We start from the raw sequence: 20,387 nt of genomic DNA, 5'->3' as shown, positions 1-20,387 counted from the left end.
TGCAACTGCTTCCTGTGTGGTCTCCCTGCCTCCATTCTTGCTATCTTTCACGGATTCCATTTTCAGTACCACTGTCAGGTGATTTTTATAAAATACTCTGATCAGGGCACTCTGCTGCTTTAAAATTTTCTGATTCACAATTGCCATCATGGTAAAAATCCAAGCTCTTTCTGGCCTCTATGGCTGCAGCAAAGAGCTCGTTGGCCCCTTTAGGCCCATGTCCTGCCTTTCTTCCCCTGCCCGACTCTGTGACCCCATCATGTTGAACCAAACTTCCTTAAAAGCCACTACACACTCTTGCCTCTCAGGGTCTGCACCCATTGCTTCCACAGCCTACACAGCACTTGCTCCCTGATGTCTGAACAATGTTTTCTATCACATACTGTACATGTTGTCAGCTCGAGGAAGCATTCCTGGACCCCCTGCTACTGGGCTGGGGTCTCCTCCCAGAAGCTCTCACCCTGTGCTCATGCCCATCACAGCATAGCACAACCTGGACAGTGGTTGGTTCAGTTAGTTCAAGGACCCCCCAGACTGTGGGTCCTTGAAGGCAGGGGAGAATACTCTTCTCCTTGTCAGATTATCAATGCCCGCCTGGCAACAGTGAACAAATGTGAAGCTTCCAGGATAGTGGAAAAGAGAGATTCATCAAATACCACACCAGTAAATGCATAGCTCATAACTGGTATATATAAATGGATAACTGTTGTAAATAGAATCATATGAGACTGCTCTGAAAGTACTGGGAAGGAAAACAGCAAGGTGCTAAGAGGGCCTATATTTAAGGAATCTGGGAAAGAGGCGTCCTAGGAATTCATACTTGGACAGATTTTGAAGGAGGAATTGATGAATGGTGTTTTCACATGAGTACAGATGGGTACCTGGCTCAGACAGGGTGGATCCAGGCTTACATAGAGAGAGAGAGAAAGAAAGAGAGAGAGAGAGAGAGAGAGTGTGTGTGGGTGTGTGTGTGTGTGTGTGAGAGAGAGAGAGAGAGAGAGAGTGAGTGAGAGAGAGAGAGAGTGAGAGAGAGAGATGGGGTGGGGAAGGGAGGGAAGGAATGAGCCTAAATAAAAGGCATGTGGTTGGAAGGCAGAGGATGAGGGGAGAGATATGAGGCTAGAGATGGTGGCAGGGTCTCAGACCACAAAAAGGATTTTCACTTTTACATTAAAATAGTTAGAAGCTATTAAGGGATTTTAACAAGGAAACGGGTCTGGCCTGGAGAACATGATCCGTTTGGGGGAATCAGACCAAACTTGCCTACTGCAGTCATTGCTTGTCTGTAGCATGAAGAGCAGACTGGAGAAGATGCACGTGGGCAGACTAGTTGAAAGGTCATCACATTGTCTGGGCAAAAGATGAGTGCAGCCTGGTCTAAAACTGTGGCTTGGACAGAGAGAACTATATAAATTCAGGAGTGACTAAAGAGGTAAAATGCATGTGACCTAGGGATGCACTGGATGATTCATGGAGGTGGCCCTGTCCCTAAGTCAAAGCTGCCCAGATGGGCATATGAAGGAGTGCTGAGAAAACACAGATGCTCTAGTGCAACAGTCAGCAAGCTACAGACAGCCCTTGGGCCAAATCCAGCCGAGTCCCTGTTTTAGAAATACAGTTTTTACTGTATTACATAGGCACGTGCCTTCATTTACATGTTGTCTACTGCTGCTTTTGCACCACTACAACAGAGATGAGTAGTTGCAATGGAGACTGTCTGGCCCACAAATCCTAAAATGGTTATTATCTGGCCCTTCATAGGAAAAGCATGCCAACCTCTGTTCTAGAATCATGAGCCCATTCTACAGATACAATGATCGTTGTTGTCATAAGCCCCAAACAGTAGCTCAGGAAAGAATCAGAGCTGAGCCCAGCTCATGAGAGAGGCTGAGCCAGGACTTCAAGCTGTATCTCATCCAGCGTGCGACCAGGGAGGTGGTTTCTGCGGCCGTGCTGTGGAGGTGGGTCCACTGTTTCGGGCTGTAAACTGCAGCTGAGCAATGGCCCCAGTGCTTAACTGGCTGCCTACAGGACTCCAGGATGGCTTTGGCACATTCCTCTCCTTTTGCCTGCCAGCATTAAAGGGCTGACAGAGCAATTAAACTTATTAAGCAGCCTGACCTCATGTGGTGAAGAATTTTAAACACCAGATGGATGGGCTTATTAATAAGGGAGAGTCTGGAAGTTCCAACACTGCCTGTCAGGGGAAGACGGGTGTCCTCCCTAGACCAAAATTCAGCTTGCTGGCAAAATGTGAGAATAAAGCTTTCTATTCAATTTTCCCTTTCCTAATGCTACATTAAAAAAAAAATTTAATAAAAGCTTCCGGCCCCCCATTAAGCATTTATGTCAAACATACATAAGCATGTGCTTGAGCACCAACTCCAGGAAATGCAACGTGAGGAGAGATAGCAGCCTTCCCAGAATCAAATCATTTTCTTGAGAGACAAGAAAAGCCGCACCAGCAGCTGCCACCACCTATTTCTCCGACTTCCACCATCCCTGGGAAATGGCCACTCAAAAATAATGAATGCTCTTGGCATGGCAAGTCTGTCACTTAGACACATCAGGCAGATTTCCTGGACTGAACCCTTTAACGTTCTTGGGCTGGTTATTTTTACCCCCCTGACAACTGTCGGCTGGATGATAATCCCTACCTTGTCACAGGCCCATTTATCATGGGAGTGCTCAGCATACTTGGTGACGATGTATTCCAATTTTTCAGGCAAGGAGAAACTGTGAAAGGAGGGGAAAAATAAACTTACAACCTCCCCAAGCACTTCGGCCAGATGTACCAAAAAGATAGTCAGAACTAACAATCAGCCGACAGAAGTTGGATGTGATCAACCAGCTGACTCCAGATTTGAAGCTGAACACCAGACTCGGTGACCTTCCCGAGCTCCAGGTGCGGCGTATTCAGGACCAGGTCACAGACACACCCACGGCTAATCAGAGGGCATCTCTGCAGCAGCCTCTGCTTCTCAGGCGGCCTTCCTCCAGCTGCCCCAGGTTCCCTCGGCTCCTAAGAACCACTTGGGCTCCTGGGCCAGACCTGTCCTGGCCAGATTGCGAGAATGCATTCATCAAAGACACTGCTCTGCCATCTCACAACTCCAACTGGGGGATGGCAGGAGTGGGTAGCTAGAGGACCTAGTGTTCCAAAATAGTGTGTGTCTACCTTTTGAGGTCTGGTGATTCATGCTTAAATGCTAGAATCACGGCAGTCCAGTGGACACCTGTCATTTCTGTTAGCCCCACAGCTTTTACCCCTTCTGTTGGTAAGACACCTTTGCTTTTCTTTCAGGAGCAAGGCTTCCTGCATTGTGTGTAGTCTTATGTGAATTGTCACTGAGGATTGGCTCTGATGAGGCCAACTGGACTCTCTCTCTGGAATTTGAATCTTTTTTGGGGGGAGGGCTGTGCTGTGCAGTTTGTAGGATCTCAGTTCCCCCACCAGGTACTGACCCCGGGCCACAGCAGTAAAAGGGCAGAAATCCTAACCAGTAGACCGCCAGAGAACTTGTCATTTGAATCTTGAGTTGAATGAGACCAGGACAGAAAACTCTTCATGGTGACGCATTCAATGGGGACACCTGGAGAATGTCCATGTGGTCACTCTGCTTTAGTTCCTATCCTTGCTGAGGCCTGCTTAGTCAGCCTTTCACTAGATTTTAATAATGACCCTGTATTTTTTTTTTTTTTTTACAATAAGGTCCATTTCTGTTTAAGTTTTGGTCAGAGTTAGTCTCCATTATTCATATTACTCAAAGAATCTCTGATGTCAGAAATCTATCTGAAGAAATCAGAGTTCTCAAATTAGCATGGAACAAGTCATCATTAGCACACAATTGCTGGAGTTTCACAGTGTCTTATAATGTTTATAAAAGTGTCCATGTTATCACACCTTTTGGCATCCTTTGGCACACGGATGTTTTCATAGGGCCAAGTCCTCCAAAATCAATATCTGCCTTCCCTTTGGCCAGCCTGAAGGTACACCACATCCCTTACCTCTTTCTTACAGCAGGTTCAATTCTATTTCCCACCATTCATTCAGCTCAAGGCTCTGCTGATGGAATGTGTATTTGTTTTCCCAAAGATGAATTTTATACGTTATCAAAGCTGAAAGCTCCAGAGAAGGGCTCAGACTATGGCTCTCATCTGAGGACTACTGCCGTAAAACGTAAGTCCAAGGGGTCCATAACAGGATGCCTGCTTTTCCCTGCTCATACCACAGCTGGTTTGGAGCTTTTCACTAAAAATGCAGCTGGAGATGAAGCCTGTATGCCCCATGACCCATAATCATAATTGGGACAGAACTGCCAAAGGCAAAATCGAATAGATCTTGTCTAATACTTTGTCCATGGCCTAATCACCACCAGTGAGGCATGCTGGAGAATCAGTGGGAGAAATTAAAAGGAGTTATTGTAGAGTCATTCCAAAGATCCAGCATCCATTGGGAAAGAGCAGGTCCAGTCTCTCAAATAAGGACCCCCCATGCTGTTCTGCCCTCACATCCTGAAGTCTTGTGGGAGCTCAGCTGAGTGTTATTTAAGGAGGGGCTTTGATGTATGATGTTATTAGTACTCTACAGGCCTAATTCACAAAGAGCAAAGATTTTGTCAAAAAACTCATTAATAAATTAATTGCATCATTTGTCAGGATGCTTACAATGCCTCGGGAGACATATGTGGAGAGCATCCATTTTTTTTATAATAAATAAACCAACTCCACCCTCCCAAAAGAAGTGCAGAATAGAATAATATAACATATAATTAGATATAGGTGGATTAAACCTTCAGGAGTTGAGGTCAAAATCCAGCACCTGATGTGACTTGTAGTGTCAAGGGACATGACAAACAGCGTTGGAAGGGAAGGGAGAGAAGGGAAGGAAGTTTAAATTTCTGGCTTCCTTCTGAAAGAGAAACACTGGCCATGGCGTAAAATCGAGGACCAGCTTAGAGATGACTCTGGACTCACTTCACGGTGTTGATGGGTTTGGGGTCAAAGTTGCCATCTGCGTCCACTGAGACCTGTTTCTCCAATGTGGCTGAGATTCTGGTATCTAAATAATCTGGTGGCAGGGCCCCTGCTATCGCACTGAGACAGGGCAAGGCCATCCGGAAAAGATCTGGGTCATATTTCTGCGGCGAAAGACAAAGACCACGTTAGCACAGATGCCAGAACCACAGCCCCCGGCAGAACCACTCACCAACTGGCTGGGGAAAAAAAAAAACAAAGCAACACATGCATTTTCCCAGGTTAACCACAATGGGGAACGTGTAAGACCTGTAATGCATTCTGGTGGAAACTGAGGTATCCTTGTCACAGAAAAGCGACAATCTGTAAAGCCTTCAAGTCACCATTTGTTGTAGGTTGAGGAACCTTAAATCAAGGTTTAAATCAGTATCTCATAATTAGTTACTTGCAGGAATATCTAAAGATATTCCTGGAGCGGGTACAGCAGCGTGGCTGGGCCCCCAGTAGCCAAGGCGGGTCACACGCTGATAGTCAGCAGATTGCTCGGTATCACCATTCTCTCCTAAACATCGCCAGGAAGGAATCTCAGCTGAAACACGTGGAGTGAGGGACAACCTTTGATCTGCTTGTACTAGACCAAAGGAAGACAGGCGTGAAGATCATTTAATTGCGGGTGGTGCCATGGTAAAGACTCTACCTGCCAATGCAGGAGATGCAAGAAATGGGGGTTTGGTCCCTGGGTTGGGAAGATCCCCTAGAGAAGGGAATGGCAACTCACTCCAGTATTCTTGCCTGGAGAATTTCATGGACTGGGGAACCTAGTGGGTATAGTTCATGGGGTTTCAAAGAGTCAGCCATGACTGAGCACATACACACAACAAACGCCAGACAGCAGCCGTATACCTGCTCTCGACTTCTGTATGAAAACCCAGAAAACTTTACAGCTGGTGACCTATCTACGGCCATACCATCCTGAATGTCACTGACTTCATCTAAAGCTGGTCACATGACAAATCTATGTCAAGGGAAGGGGAGCAAATGTGAGATCGGGGCTGTGTTGCAATCAGACCACACAGGACGGCTGGGGATGCAGAGGCCCTTAGTCCTCTGCCAGGCTCCTCGTCCCCAGGGGCTGGACAGCTCCTCCCCTGAAAGGTCTCCTGGGAATCCCACGTCCCCACCTCAGGGCAGATGCTAGGACTTCTCTAGGCTTGAACTTGGTGAAGGCAGGCTAACAGGGGCCATATAACATTGGCGGGGGTGGGGGGTGGGGGTGGGCGGGGAGGGAAGGAAGGGGATGAAGTAAGTCATTAATCCTGGAACTAGGAGGTATTCTTCTGATTTACTCTGAAAGCAGCTCTCCACATGTTAACTTTGTGAGTCTGGCAAGTTACCAACAGATCTCCCACCTGTCAAATGAGGGTCAGGGTAGTTGGGATAATGCATGTGATCCGCTTGCAAAGTGCTTGGCACAGTTTCGGGCACGTGGCAGAGGGTGACTGGGAATCAGCAATTCTTATGTGCAGGTGCTTGTATCACCGAGGTCCGGCCACCCTTACCCCATCTTTGTTCCACGAGCACCGCCATTACCTTATGGGAGAGGGAGTCAAAAATCCCCCAGAAGAGCTTCTCTGTCAGATGTAGCTCTTCCTCCACAGCCAGACCGTAGCTCCCCCAGCCCGAAGGCAGACAATAATACTTCCAGCACTGTTCGTAGTGATTCGTCAGAAGCTGGCAGGTTGAGAACAAGTGTGCACCAGTGGGGTGGGGCAGAGAAGATCCGCAGGCGACAGCACACAGGGAAGAAGAAAACAGCACAGACCCACCAGGAGAGTGAAACCAACAACGCAAATAGTCAGGCTGTCTGCAGACAGGCCCCCGACGCCACTGGGAATGGCCTGCTCTTGCGCCTCACGAGCTTTAGCCCAAACGGAATCTGCCCCATTAACTCTCATGCCTCCCAAATCACCCCCAGAGGCTCCTATGAAATGGGAGAGGAACTGTTACTACTCCAGTTAAGAAAATGCTACCCTCTCGAAGTCTTTGTGTTCCAGCCAGTCAGGCCTGGGGAGAATTTCTTCTGAGATCTTTGCTTGTAAATCTGGTAATGCTGATGTGGGGAGGGGTGGGCAGGGAGCAGGCTGTGGGTCCACAGATTTCTCCACATTGATTCCTGCCCCTGGCTTCCCTACCTTTCACGCGAGCCTTTTGATGGTCTAGCCATGTTACAGCAGTTCCCCACGTGGCCAGTAGAGGGGACACGTACACTGCCAAAGGTCCCATCCTAGCAGGTGGGATCCACATCCCACAGGAAAAATCCCACTGATCTAAGGGGTAAAAGTGAGCTTGCTGCGTGCTAGTGATGATGTCTCTTTGGGAGCCAGAATTCAGCTGATGGCACAGGCATTCCAAGGAAGCAATGCCAAGCTGAACTGTAAAAACTGTTTTTTATCTAAAGGACTTTATGGGAAGAAAACTGAGAGTTTTAGGGTTAGACAGAAGAAAAAGTCCATGGAGGGCTGTGGAATCTCTGACAACATACAAGCTGTCTTCTATCTGGCATGGAACAAGAGGATGGACTAAAGGCCTCTGGGAATTCTGTTTATCCCAGTAACATGCTTCCTGAAATCTTTGCTGAGGTTATTTCTGAAAAGAAGGAAAGTTCTGTTGAAATCACTAGGCAGAATTTTCAGGTATGGCTGGCCACTGCTGACCCTTTTGAATATACAACTAGAGCAGGTGCCTCAGAGATAAAAGATGAAAAACACTGCCCTTGTGGGTGACTGATTCTGGTGCCTTCTTGCCCAGGCCGGAATGCTCGCCATACCAGCAATAAAATGTTGGTAATTTGTGAGAAAATCAGGAACCAGATGATGAAAACAGGGCTCTGTGGCCTTACTTTTTACTAATAAGAGAAAAGAAGTGAAAAAAATTTAAAGAAGATCTGTTACAAAAGGGAAAAAAAAAAAGCATAACATAGTACGGAAAAGAAAAGGGACATTTTACTTTCTGTACCTAAACGAAGAATCACAGACTTCAAAGCTTTTTGAGATTACAAACCTTCTGAAAACCTAATTAGGGCAGGAAAGTACAAAGATCTAAGTCCCCTCTCTAACCTCTGCTAAATAACAAGTAATTGGCGGAAATCGATTAAGGCAAATTGGAGCAGTTAATGAATCCAGCAGAATTATTCTTTCCAACCTCTGCACTCAAGAAGCTTGTATGTTGACAACAGCTTGTATGTTGTCAGAGATTCCACAGCCCTCCATAGTGCTTTAGGGCAACTGGGAGGAGTGGGATGGGGTAAGAGGGGGGTGGGAGGTTTAAGAGTGAGGGGACATACGTATGCCTGTGACTAATTCATGTTGATGCATGGCAGAAACCAACACAATATTGTAAAGCAATTATCCTCCAGTTAAAAATAAATAAATCATAGAAAAGAAAGGGCTTGATTTTGGACGTTGTGTTTAGTTTGCTGTCAACTCAAAGGGGTAAAACCCATTTCAGATGTATTTTGCTCCCCCAGTTGTGAAGATCATGTTTTACAAGGCATGTTTCCCGCGCCATAGACTGTATTTCTGTAACAATAGAGAGGTTTACCTTAAGAGGCATTTTACAGTATTCACTGAGTTGTGGCACATCAAAAACTAGACGTCGCAGGAGTTGCTGTAACATGGAAGGCCTCAAGTGACTGCAATACAGAATAAGAAAAACAAAAGGATATAATGAAAAAAAAAAATAAGGGAGAGAGAATGAAAGAAATACTCAGCAGCGATAACCTTCAAAACACTTAGCTCCTAAATCACAAGACTGTGGATAAAACCACAGTCGATGGTAAAACACTTTAAAAATCAAGTGTAGTTAAAATGCAGAGAGAGAGAGTGGGGCTCATGGCCTGAGATCCTTAAGGTTAAATTCTAATCACCATGTGACAGGATGTTCTAGGGTCTCTGACACTCAAAATATAGTCGTTGACTATGGGCAAAGAAATGTATGTAACAGAAATACAACAGAAAGAAAGTCCAGGTGATTTTAGAACTCTCTCTACAGGCTGACCATGCTCCCGAACTCTGCCAAGGAAGAAGCGAGGTGACCAGCTGCACAGGTGGAATCTGAGGACACCTACTGGTGATCTGAAGGGCGCTCTGAGTTACTGAACCTGAAATTCTTATTAGCAAAATCATGTCTTTGGGTTAAGGGTTTGTCCTCAAAAGAAGAAGAAGAAAAAAAAAAACTTCTTTAAAAAGCAAATTGAATAATTAGAGAACAATGTATCAAATTATCAAAGCATTCATGGCCTTGGTATTGGTACAAGTAAATTCTGAGATAGAGAAAGGAGAGATAAACCATGTTGATTTGGCCATTATTTTTAGACTCCTCTGTGAAACCTCTGGATTCTTCCCATATAAAATACACACACAGACAGAATTTGGCACATTATGTTCAGCTCACAGGCCCCTTTCCAGAGATGCCTAAGAGACAAGGAGGCAAAGTTAATAACTCTGATCTTGAATGTTAAAATGCCACAAAGATAGCCTCAGAGGCATCTACAACAAGGAGGATAGATGTGAATGGAGATGGACAACAAAGCTCGTCTGTTTCACAAACTTTGCTAGAGCTGGCCTTGCGATAAAAATCCCTGGAGTGAAAAAATCAATCATGATGTATAGCAAGTAAAAGCTTGTCTCTAAATGTAATAATCATAAACATATAAAATCATCTTTTTACACTGTTTACCTAATTAGCAGTATCACCTTAGACTAACAAATAAAATCGAGGAGTAAAATAAATCTCTAACTCGATTAACTCCTGACTTAATAAATAATAAAGCTAGTTAAGTATCAGTTTGTTGGCTGTTTCTAGAGCTCAGATGGCCAAGAAGAGGAGTGGAGAAGCTCCTAGGAATACAGGAATAGGGCTGTGAGCTCTAATTTTGGTTTGATATAAAATTCTAATTTTCCCAAGGTCTGGTCTGATTCTTTAAAGACATATATGCTAACATGTCTTGCCATGACTTAAAAAAAAAAAAAAAAAACAAAAAAAAAAACTAGGAAGAGGCTTATGCTGGGAGACAGGACTTTTGGTTTGGTTCCCAAGATACCTGGTGAGTTCAGACCTAGGAAAAGGTCGAACAAGACCTACAGCTGTGATGGATGTAGCTACCAGCCAATTATAGAACCAATGCCAACAGGAAGGATTTCTGTGCAGACTCACTGTTTGTTCCCTTGGCCACTACTCAGGAGAAAAGTAGATGCCCAACCATATCCACCAGTCATGGGGCTCCTGCTCCTCCTTGTGGAGTGGTGGCATGGAAACCTTAATCACCCTATTAATTCCTAGAGGCCTGTAGTGTGTTTACCAAGCTTGGTTTCCCTTCTAGAACCAACAGCATTCAAATAAGCTTAATTCTCTGCCAGTTCTGATACTGGAATGAATGAAGTGCCGTCAGAGTATAAGAGCCTGATTTTGGCAGAGGATCTCAGAGAGAAACCCCTTTTATGGGGCCTGGGTGGATGGCCCACCCCCTCCACTCCACAGGCAAATAGCACTGTGCATGACACAGCTTGACCCGTAAAAGTATTGGGTTGGCCAACATGTTTGAGTTTTTCCATAATGTCTTACAGGAAAACCTGAACAAACTTTTTGGGCAACTCAAAAGCTGAGGTCTTATAGGCCTTAGATGACAGATGGCATAAAAGCATTTAAAATAGAAGGACCATGTTACACTTGAAACATAAATGTGAGATGGCCTTTTAATTTGATGTCCTAAACTGACTGACCAATTGCTTTTTTTCTAGGCAGCCCCAGTCCCACCACTGCAGAGTCATCTCTAGTGTGACTAGGAAACAAACCACTCCACAAGAATCAGGGCCAGACCCAGTTGGCGACTAAAGGGACGCGTGCTGGGCTTGACCCCAGGACAGCCTACAGCAGTGTCTTGGCTGCATCATGGAGTTGTCTGACGAGCTTCACAAGCTAGGGGCCGGGCTCCCATCCCTAAAGGTCTGGATTTGGGGGACTGAGGTGTGGCCTGGACACCCAGGTGATTCTAATACATAGCTGAGGTGGAAAACCACTGGCTTAAACAGCAGAGCCTGGTCCTGGACTGTGTGGCTGAGACTTGCCATTGGAAGACCCCTCTTCCTTTGACCCCACGAGATCTGATGTAGTTTCCTGACAATGCCGGGTCTCAGGCTGGCTTTACCCTCTGTCCCGGTTGCCCATCTGTGGCAGTGAACACTCCTGCCTCGATTCCCCATGGGGACTGGAGAGGCCTTCTTTTCTTTGTTCCAGGTCTTATGTGGCCTAGAGGTGGGCTGCTTTGACTCACGCTTTTATAGTCTGGCCCCTGTGTAAAGGTCTACTTATCCAGAAGGGAAAACATGCTTCTGGCTCTAGTTTAAGAACTAAAGCATTAGTTCTTTTATTTTTAAATTTATATTGGAGTATAGTTGATTTTAGGCTTCCCTGGTGGCTCAGAAGGTAAAGAATCTGCCTGCAATGAAGGAGACCTGGGTTCGATCCCTGGGCCTAGAAGATCCCCTGGATAAGGGAATGGCTATCCACTCCAGTATTCTTGTGGAGAATTCCATTAACAGAGGAGCCTGGCAGGCTATAGTCCACAGGGTTGCAAAGAATTGGATACGACTAAGTGACTAATATTACTGCTACTACTATAGTTGATTTACAATGTTGTGTTAGCTTCAGGTCTGCAGCAAAGTGAATCAGTTATAGATACACACACATATTCTTTTTCAGCTTCTTTTCCCATATATTACATATTATATTATTATAGAATATTGAGTAGAGCTCTGTATGCTATACAGTAGGTCTTTGTTAGTTATATGTTTTACATATAGTATTGTGCAATCCTAACCACCTAATTTATCACTTCTTAATCTGAATACTTTAGGACTGAAAGATGGTCTCATCTCCTGGCCTACCAATCCTCAGGGCTAGAGTCTGAGCTGTCAGTCCCATCACTTCCCCAGAGCAAGAGATGAGCTTCATCAGAAAGAGCCTGTGGAGCCTGTGCGTAAATTAGGAGTTTATTACATATGTGTGTGTGTGTACGCTTGCACGCACATGTGCATGCTCAATCAGTCATGTCTTACTCTTTGTGACCCCATGGACTGTAGCCCTCCAGGCTCCTCTGTCCATGGAGTTTTCCAGGCAAGAATACTGGAGTGGGTTGTCATTTCCTCCTCTAGGGGATCTTCCCCACCCATGAATCAAAACCACATCTCCTGCATGGTAGATAGATTCTTTACAACTGTGCCTCCTGGGAAGCCCGTGTGTGTGTGTATGTGTGTGTGTGTGTGTGTGTGTGTGTGTTCATCTATTATATATACATATATATATGTGTGTGTGTGTGTGTGTGTATATATATATATATATAAACAAGGACCTACTGTATGGCACAGGGAATGATATCTTTTAATAATCTACAGTGGAAAAAATCTAAAGAAGAATATATATATATATAACTGAATCACTTTGCTCTATAGCTGAAACTTAACACAACAATGTAAACCAACTATATTTCAACAGAACATTAAAAAAAAGAAAGAACCTGTGGCAAGTAGGGGACCCAGCAAAATCTTAAAAAAGTCTGAGTGTATCCTCAGACTAGATTTACCAGGTCTAGGGTTACACCATTAAATGCAGCTGACACAGATACACACACAGAAGTGAAACACATGGGCAGTGTGCACTTACTTGCAAATGGCCAGCAAACACTCCTCTATGGTGTCCCTCTGAGCTTTGGTGAGGGATCGCCCCTTGGAAAGCCTGTATATTGTCTGCAGTGTAGAGTCGATCAAAGAAGTGTAGTGCTCTGTTCCGGCAAAGAGGGGGGCGCATCTTGTGAGGAGTGGGAGCACAGCAGAACATATGTACCTGTTCAGGGCCAGTGCAGCCTCGGTGGTGCTTAGGGAAACCTAAGAAAAGGGGAAGGGGATTGAGATGCTGGTCAGTCTCCTGGGAAGGACAGGGCCAGGCTTCCCCTGTGCTGAGCTCATAACCCGCAGGGCAGGGAGGTGTACTCATATGTGTGTTTCACAGTGACAGACTGAACAACTGCCTACTCTGTCTAAAGAGACCTGTTTCTCTTTTGCATCTTAAAGGAAAAAAAGAATCAGGTTAAAAGAAATAATAAACAAAAGAAAAGCAAAGGCTGACTGGTGCTAACTCATTCCAAATGGTCCACAAACACCTGTTTCCTTCAAGAAGAATCCCAAACCCTTGTTAAAATGAGCTGATGACCAGTCTAACCCAACACCCTTGTTGTTTGCAAAGTCCAACTTCCAAGTTCCTGTATTATTATTTATAATATTATTCTGGTTCTCCATCTCTTTTCTCTCATTACGGAGACTCACAAGCTGTCCTCTTGTGCTTTTGAGATTAGCAAACGGTTACAGGCTCTTTGTGACTCAGTGGTAAAGAATCTGCCTGCAATGCAGGAGATGTGGGTTCGATTCCTGGGTAGGGAATATCCCCTGGAGAAGGGAATGGCAATCCATTCCAGTTTTCTTGCCTGGAGAATCCCGTGGACAGATGAACCTGGCGGGCTACAGTCCATGGGGTTGCAAGAGTTGGACACGACTTAGCAACTGAACTCCCACTACCGCAGGCTCAGCAAACACTCAAACACTGATTTTGTGACAGTTTCACAGAGAGAAAGTGGAGCTCAGACCCCTATCACCTAGTTTATGAGCATTGTGAACAATCTGCAATCTGATAATTGGCATGAGGGTAAGACATCACTGAAGGGAACCCACTTCTTCACGGTAAAATGTGTACATGGAATAGAAACCTATGGCCTTCTCTAAAACTCTGCTGTAATCATCACTCACAATGTTCTCTCTGCTCATTTAGACAGGCTGGATTTAAGGAAGGCCCACTTAGTGACACTAAATATAGCCAAAGCATGGTTAACTGTCATTTTTTTTTAAGTGCAGAATTTCTAAAGAAACATTGAGGCACACAGAGATGAAATATCGTTATTTCCTGTGATGATCACAGCCATTATATCTGTAACACATTTCCTATAACATGACTTGATAAACTGTTTTCTTTGACTGGAACATATTTCTGGGTGTTTCTATTAATTAGCAAAAGTTTGCCTTCTAGGAGCTGCAGTAATCATATGGAAAGAAATAGCTAATCTTCCACATTTATCTCTTTAAAAGACAGAGTTGTTAAAATGAGGATGAGCTTTGATGCCAGTGGCTTAAAAGTTTTCAAAAGAGAATGCATGAAAATGCATGTGCTGAGAAACTGAATACAAAGCTTCTTTTGTGGAAGTTAGTGTGTAGATAAGCCTATGATTTGAACACCAAATTTTAGAAGACTATTTGCTGCTTATCTGATTTATAAACAAGGTGAATGCTTTGATCAAGAAATCTGGGAATGTCCCACAAGTTAATCTTTTTTTAAATTATTTTTTAAATCAAAGAACTTATAAGAAAGCTCAAAAAAAAAAAAAAAAAAAAAAAAGCAAAGCAGTGGAAGCTTTTAACTGTTTTAATTTTACAAAACACCCATATGCCCCTAATGCCTTCATGGATATACCATTTCTTACCTCCATGCCACAGATAGGGATGGAATGCCCATTCAGATTGGGGCCCATACTGCTTTCCACTTCTGGGTGACTCCATACGTTTCTGAGTGACTCATTCAAGTGAAATTCATCCCAGTTAAAGTACTGGCTAGCTGACCACCCCTCACCAGAGCTCAGACTTCTACTGCTATTGGACACCAGGTGGTGCCTTTGAGAAACTTGACAACTGATCAAGAAGATACGCCACTGGCTCTTTAAAAACAACGCTGAGGGTCCAGTGGTTAAGAATCCACCTTGCAATGTAGAGGACATGGTTCCATCCCTGGAACAGAAGATCCCACATGCAGCGGAGCAACTAAGGCCATGGGCCACAACTGCTGAGCCTGTGCTCTGACGCCCTCGAGCCACAACCGCTGAGCCCACGTGCACCCAGAGCCTGCGATCGGCAACAAGAGAAGTCACGACAATAAGAAGCCTGGGTCCCCCAACTAGAGAGTAGCCACGCGCAGCAACAAAGACCCAGCGCAGCGAGATAAACAAATAATAATACAATTTAAAAACAAACCTAAGCTGGTCAATATTTGTTTTAAAACTTAAGCTGATCTCATTGGTCTTTCCTCCTTAAACCCAGAACCTCTAGTGTTCTATCTCTCTGCTTCGTCCTGACCTGGAGCACCTGGCATTCTTGTTTTCTAACTCCTGGGCCTCCTGTCTTGATGTCTGTTGATGATGGATTACCCTAAGTCACACTTGACTTCCAAAGTTGGATCTGTACTTGGCCCGTTACATTGACCTTGTCATGCCCTGAGCTTCAGACTACCCTTCCTGATGGTCAGTGCATATAACTTAAGGAGTCAGAGTAGGAAGAGTATTTTCAGCCTATCATGCTTGCCAGCCATCCTTCTTCTTAAGTGATAGAGCCATGGTTCTCATGTGAGGGTGATTGTGTCTCCCAGGGTACATCTGGTGAATTGCTTTGGGGGTGTGCTACTGGTATGTAGTACCAGTAGAGGGCAGGAATGATGCTAAACACCCTGCAATGCACAGGAGAGAACCACTCCCTGCCACCACCACAACAGGAAACTGCACTGGACGGAGCTAGATTGAATGTCTCAGGTCCAGTTTACCTACATTGAAGTCTCTGGACCAGGAAATTCAGATCCTCCATTTCCTGTGTCTCTATTTTCTCACCCTTTAAAGCAAGCTACTAATATGTGATCAGGGAGTGGATAGAAACTTCACTTCTAATTCCAATATTAATCTCTTACAATGATGAAAAAATAATTTTCTCATTTTAACCACTTACTGTATCTAGGGAGGCAGAGGCTCTTAAGTCAGGTAAAAATCCAACTTCCAGCAGGTGGAGCAGAAAAGTTTGATCCTTGATGCCATACACACGGTCCAAGAACAGTACCATGGGCGCCTTGTGGTCGGGGCAGAAGTTGGCTGCCATATCTGGTTCACTGACTGACCCATCTGAAAGAAACACAGAGAATGTCAAATTCCCTTTTCTATCTCCACAGTCTCAAATGGAACACAGAGCTTGTCTGTCTATGGCTTGTTCTCCTGACAAGAAATAGGAATTTTTGAAATAATACAATGTACTAGAGTCCGTTTATGCTGGCTTGGAAGAGTTGATTGCTAAAATTTCAGGAATTTAGTGAGCCCATTATTAGATATGTCCATTATTAAAATTATAATTTGTAATTAAGCATATATTTTAAAACATGACAAATATTCAAAGTTTATCACTTCCCAATTATTGTACTATAACATATATTTGATTTTATTTACATCTAACGTATTAGTATGTTTGAAATACAGTACAGCAGGGTGCTATGTGAATTCTCTGTCCAATGCTATGCCCAGCGATATCACATTGGGAGCTTGAGGTTGGTGAGCAAATGCCAGGAGTCAGGGCTTGATTTACTGCTTGTTCAATGATGACATAAAAAAGAGAGGGAGAAAAATGTAAGGCAGATTGAGTTGAAAAGTATGTCATGCTTAGAAGCACTGCAACCTAAATAGCACAAGACTGAGGACATACTCTTTCAGTATTTAGTAAGTATTATCTGGTTTAGGTGAAATTTAGATCAGAAAATCATCCAAGAATTGTCACCTTATTTTAATAAAAAGGGTCAAAGATAAAGTGAGGAAAATGCCATGAAGAAAAAAAAAAATTTCTTGACGTGGAGAACAAAAAGGATCTCTAAAGGGGATAAAAAAGAAAAAGTCTTCCTCCTACAGGTAAGACTAAGAACTAGAAAAGAGTGCCCCGGAATGATCAAGCTAAAGTCACAGCTTACATAAATTCTGTACTTCATAAGGCACCCTGAGAGTTGCAAACATTTGGGGCTATCCAGCCCAAAACCTAATTCAGCCCAGGCATCTATGCAGGACTTCTGGAGAGCAAGGAGAGGAGGACTCTTTCCAGACAGGACGCTGCCTGCGTCTCCTCCCCTGAGCACTAGGGGGAGCTGTTTATGAACAGGGGAGGCTGAATTAATCTCTCAAACATCCGGTATTCCAAAGAGAGTACTTTTACAGGATGCTAATGAGCGTTCTGTGTTCAAAAAGTTTGGGAAACAGTGAGTTCAACATTTATCTTCTTTACCACGTGATTTCTCAGAGGCTTCATGAAGTTATAAAATGTGATATATTCAAGAATGATGTCACCAAGATGGGGGGAATAGGAGACCACAACCTTGATCTCCCCACAAAGATCAGCTATCCATGGACAACACCAGCTTGGGGAGGGCTTAGGGCGGGCTCCACTCAATAAACTGCAGCATTATTTGTTGTTCAGTCACGCAGTTGTCTCTGACTCTTTGTGACTCCATGGACTGAGGCACACCAGGCTTCCCTGTCCTTCGCTATTCCCAGGAGTTTACCCAAACTCATGCCATTGAGTTGGTGATGCCATCCAACCATCTGGTCCTCTGTTGCCCACTTTCTCCTCCTTCCCTCAATCTTTCACATCATCAGGGTCGTTTCCAGTGAACTGGCTCTTTGCATCAGGTGGCCAAAGTATTGGAGTTTCAGCTTCAGCATCAGCCCTTCCAATGAATATAGTGGAATAAAATACGTGAGAGTAAGTGCACAAAAAGGGAGGGAAGGGTGGCTTCATGTTGCCTGCATTCTTCGGGTTGGCATTGGTCAGCGCCAAGAAGGAAACTCAACTAGAAAGACTTTCTTTTGCCAGTTAGTGAGAGTAGGGTGTGTGATTGGTTTCCAGAGCCTTCTGGGCACTTCATGAAGGACCAGCTTTGGTTTCACCCCACCCAGAGGCTGGCAAAGCTGAGGTGCCTAGAGACACCTAGGAACAGGAAAGAAGGGCAGGGGTGACCAGTATCAGCCACCCAGTAGGAGAACCCCACTGGTTTCCCAGTGACCTACTTGCTGAGGACCCAGCAGCTTTCACCACTGAAGAAACCAAAAGCCAGCACAGCCACCACAAAATCCAGATTTCACAGGATTCTGTCCCATGGGTTTGTGTGTTCACAGATGCCCAGTCACCTGACTCTCCCCCATTGCTCCCCAGCAACAGCCAGAACCCCAAATCTGCACCAGCAGCCAGCCCCAGCCTCTGTGATTGTGCAAGTATGAGACACCATCTAGACTCCTTCAGCTGCAGAGCTAGCCACTCCAGCTATGCACCTGCATGCTGCCAGCCCAGCTCCTATTCTGGGCCTTCACTGCTGTACACGCACCCAGGTGAGACCCAGCAGGGTCTCCCCACATGCCAATGTACCCATAGCTGGCTCTGGTCTTTGCTGCTGGCCCCGCCCTTGCCACTACATGTGTGTCTGCAGCTGGTCCCTGCAAGTGTGTGTACCACTGGCTCTGGCCACCACCACCACTGCCTTCCCTGGTCCCTAGATGCTGGGCCTGAAGCACTGCTTAGGGCCCCGACAGCCCTTTCAGTCTTGGAGGAACCCAGGCAGCTCTGGCCAAGAACCACGCAGTCATCAATACTGTTGAACCCAGGGGCCTGAGTCAACAAGACATCATGTGCTGTCTGGACCTGAAGTTGCCTTACATTCTGGTACCAGAAGAGCCCCACCTGAAGGTGAAGGTCTTTCTTCACCAAAGTCAGTCCATAGAGTCTGGAAGAGGTGACTGCTTCCTCAAATGCACAGTTCCTATGCAATGCTACAGGGCTCATAAAGAACAAGAGAAACATGCTCCACAAAAAGAACACAGCAAATGCCTAATGACTGAAACTAAACAAACAGCAATGAATGAATGGCCTGACAAAGAAGTTTAAATAGTTATTCTAAAGATGCTTAGAGAGCTACAAGAGAATCCAGATAAACAACTTAATGATATAAAGAAAATAGGAACAAAAACATAAGTTCAACAAAGTGATAGAACAAAACATAAAGCATTGAAAAGAACAGAAAAGAAATATCAGGGCTGAAGAATATAATGACTAAATGGAAAAATTCAATAGAGAGCTTCTTCTGGACCAAGCAGAAGAATCAGTGAACCCAGAGACAAATGACTTGAAATTATCCAGTAAGCAGAACAAACAGAAAAAAAGAATGAAAAAGAATGAAGAAGGTCTACAGGGTTTAAGGGACACCATTAAGAGCAACAATTTACCTATCACTGGAGTCCAGGAGAAAAGAGGAAGAAAGAAGCAGAAAGCGTATTTTAAAGACATAATGGCTGAGAATTTCCCAAACCTGAGGAGATATTTGGACATCCAAGTTTATAAAGCTAATAAGTCACCCTCGAATTTCAATCCCAAACCATCTTCTCTAAGACACATTATAATAAAATTGTCTAAAATCAGAGATGAAAAGAATTTGGATTCCTATCTCACACAAAAGTTTATCAAAAAAGTTGACTAGAAATAGATTAAAGACTTAAATGTAAGAATAGAAACTAAAATTCCTAGAAGGAAACACAGTGGGTAAGCTCCTTGATAGGGTCTTGGCAATTATTTTTCTGGATATATGACACCAAAAATAAAAATCAATAAGTGGGACAAATTAAGCTAATGAGTTTTTGCATAGCGAAAGAAACAACAATATGAGAAGGCAACTTACAGAATACAATAAAAATATTTGCAAATCATATATCTAATAAGGAGTTAATATCCAAAATATATAAGGAACTCAAAAACTCAACAACTACAACAAATGATCTGATTTAAAATGGGCAAAGGACCCAAACAGATATTTTCTGAAGACATACAAATGGCCAACAAACACATGAAGAGACGCTTAACATCACTCACCATCAGGGAAATGCAAATCAAAACCACAAGGACATATCACCTCACACTCATCAGAATGATTATTCAATAAAAAAACAAGGGATAAAAAATGTTGGCAAGGATAAGGAGAAAAGGGAACCCTTGTTGGTGGGAATATACATTGTGTAGCCACTATGGAAAGAGTGTTGAGTTTCCTCAAAATCACAAACAGAACAACCAAATGATCCAGCAATCCCACTTCTGGATATATAGCCAAAGGAAACAAAATCAGTATCTTCGAGAGGTATCTGCATCCTTATGTTGATTGCAACATTACTCACAATAGCTAACACATAGAAAAAATAGTCTAAGTGTCCAAAGATAGATGGATAGAGAAAATGTGGTATCTACATACATATGGACACACACAGACACACAGAGGGTAACACTATTTAGCTATAAAAGGAGGAAATCCTGCCTTGTGTAGCAAAATGGATGGATCTTGAGGATATAATGCTAAGCGAAATAAATTAGAGAAAGACAAGTATTGTATGAGCTCACTTATATATGAAAATAATTGAACTCATAGAAAGTGAGAGTAGATTGATGGTTACTACATGTTGGGGGAAGTGAGAGAAATGGAAG

General features: G+C 44.0%; 1 protein-coding gene across 1 annotated transcript in view; it reads right to left on the bottom strand.

Moving 5' to 3' along the window:
* RYR3 (ryanodine receptor 3) overlaps positions 1 to 20,387 on the bottom strand; it is a 379,117-nt gene that overhangs the window by 101,122 nt on the left and 257,608 nt on the right. Inside the window, exons 46-51 of the mRNA XM_061158246.1 lie at positions 15,846 to 16,015; positions 12,697 to 12,917; positions 8,578 to 8,668; positions 6,568 to 6,708; positions 4,978 to 5,141; positions 2,658 to 2,736 (exon numbers count right to left, since the gene is read on the bottom strand). Coding sequence (XP_061014229.1) covers positions 2,658 to 2,736; positions 4,978 to 5,141; positions 6,568 to 6,708; positions 8,578 to 8,668; positions 12,697 to 12,917; positions 15,846 to 16,015 — 866 coding nt within the window. The remainder of the gene's footprint in view (positions 1 to 2,657; positions 2,737 to 4,977; positions 5,142 to 6,567; positions 6,709 to 8,577; positions 8,669 to 12,696; positions 12,918 to 15,845; positions 16,016 to 20,387) is intronic.

This window comes from Dama dama, chromosome 12, assembly GCF_033118175.1.
Source record: "Dama dama isolate Ldn47 chromosome 12, ASM3311817v1, whole genome shotgun sequence".
In the NCBI taxonomy this organism is placed as follows: domain Eukaryota; kingdom Metazoa; phylum Chordata; class Mammalia; order Artiodactyla; family Cervidae; genus Dama; species Dama dama.
This window is presented reverse-complemented; position numbering and strand designations above follow the sequence as displayed.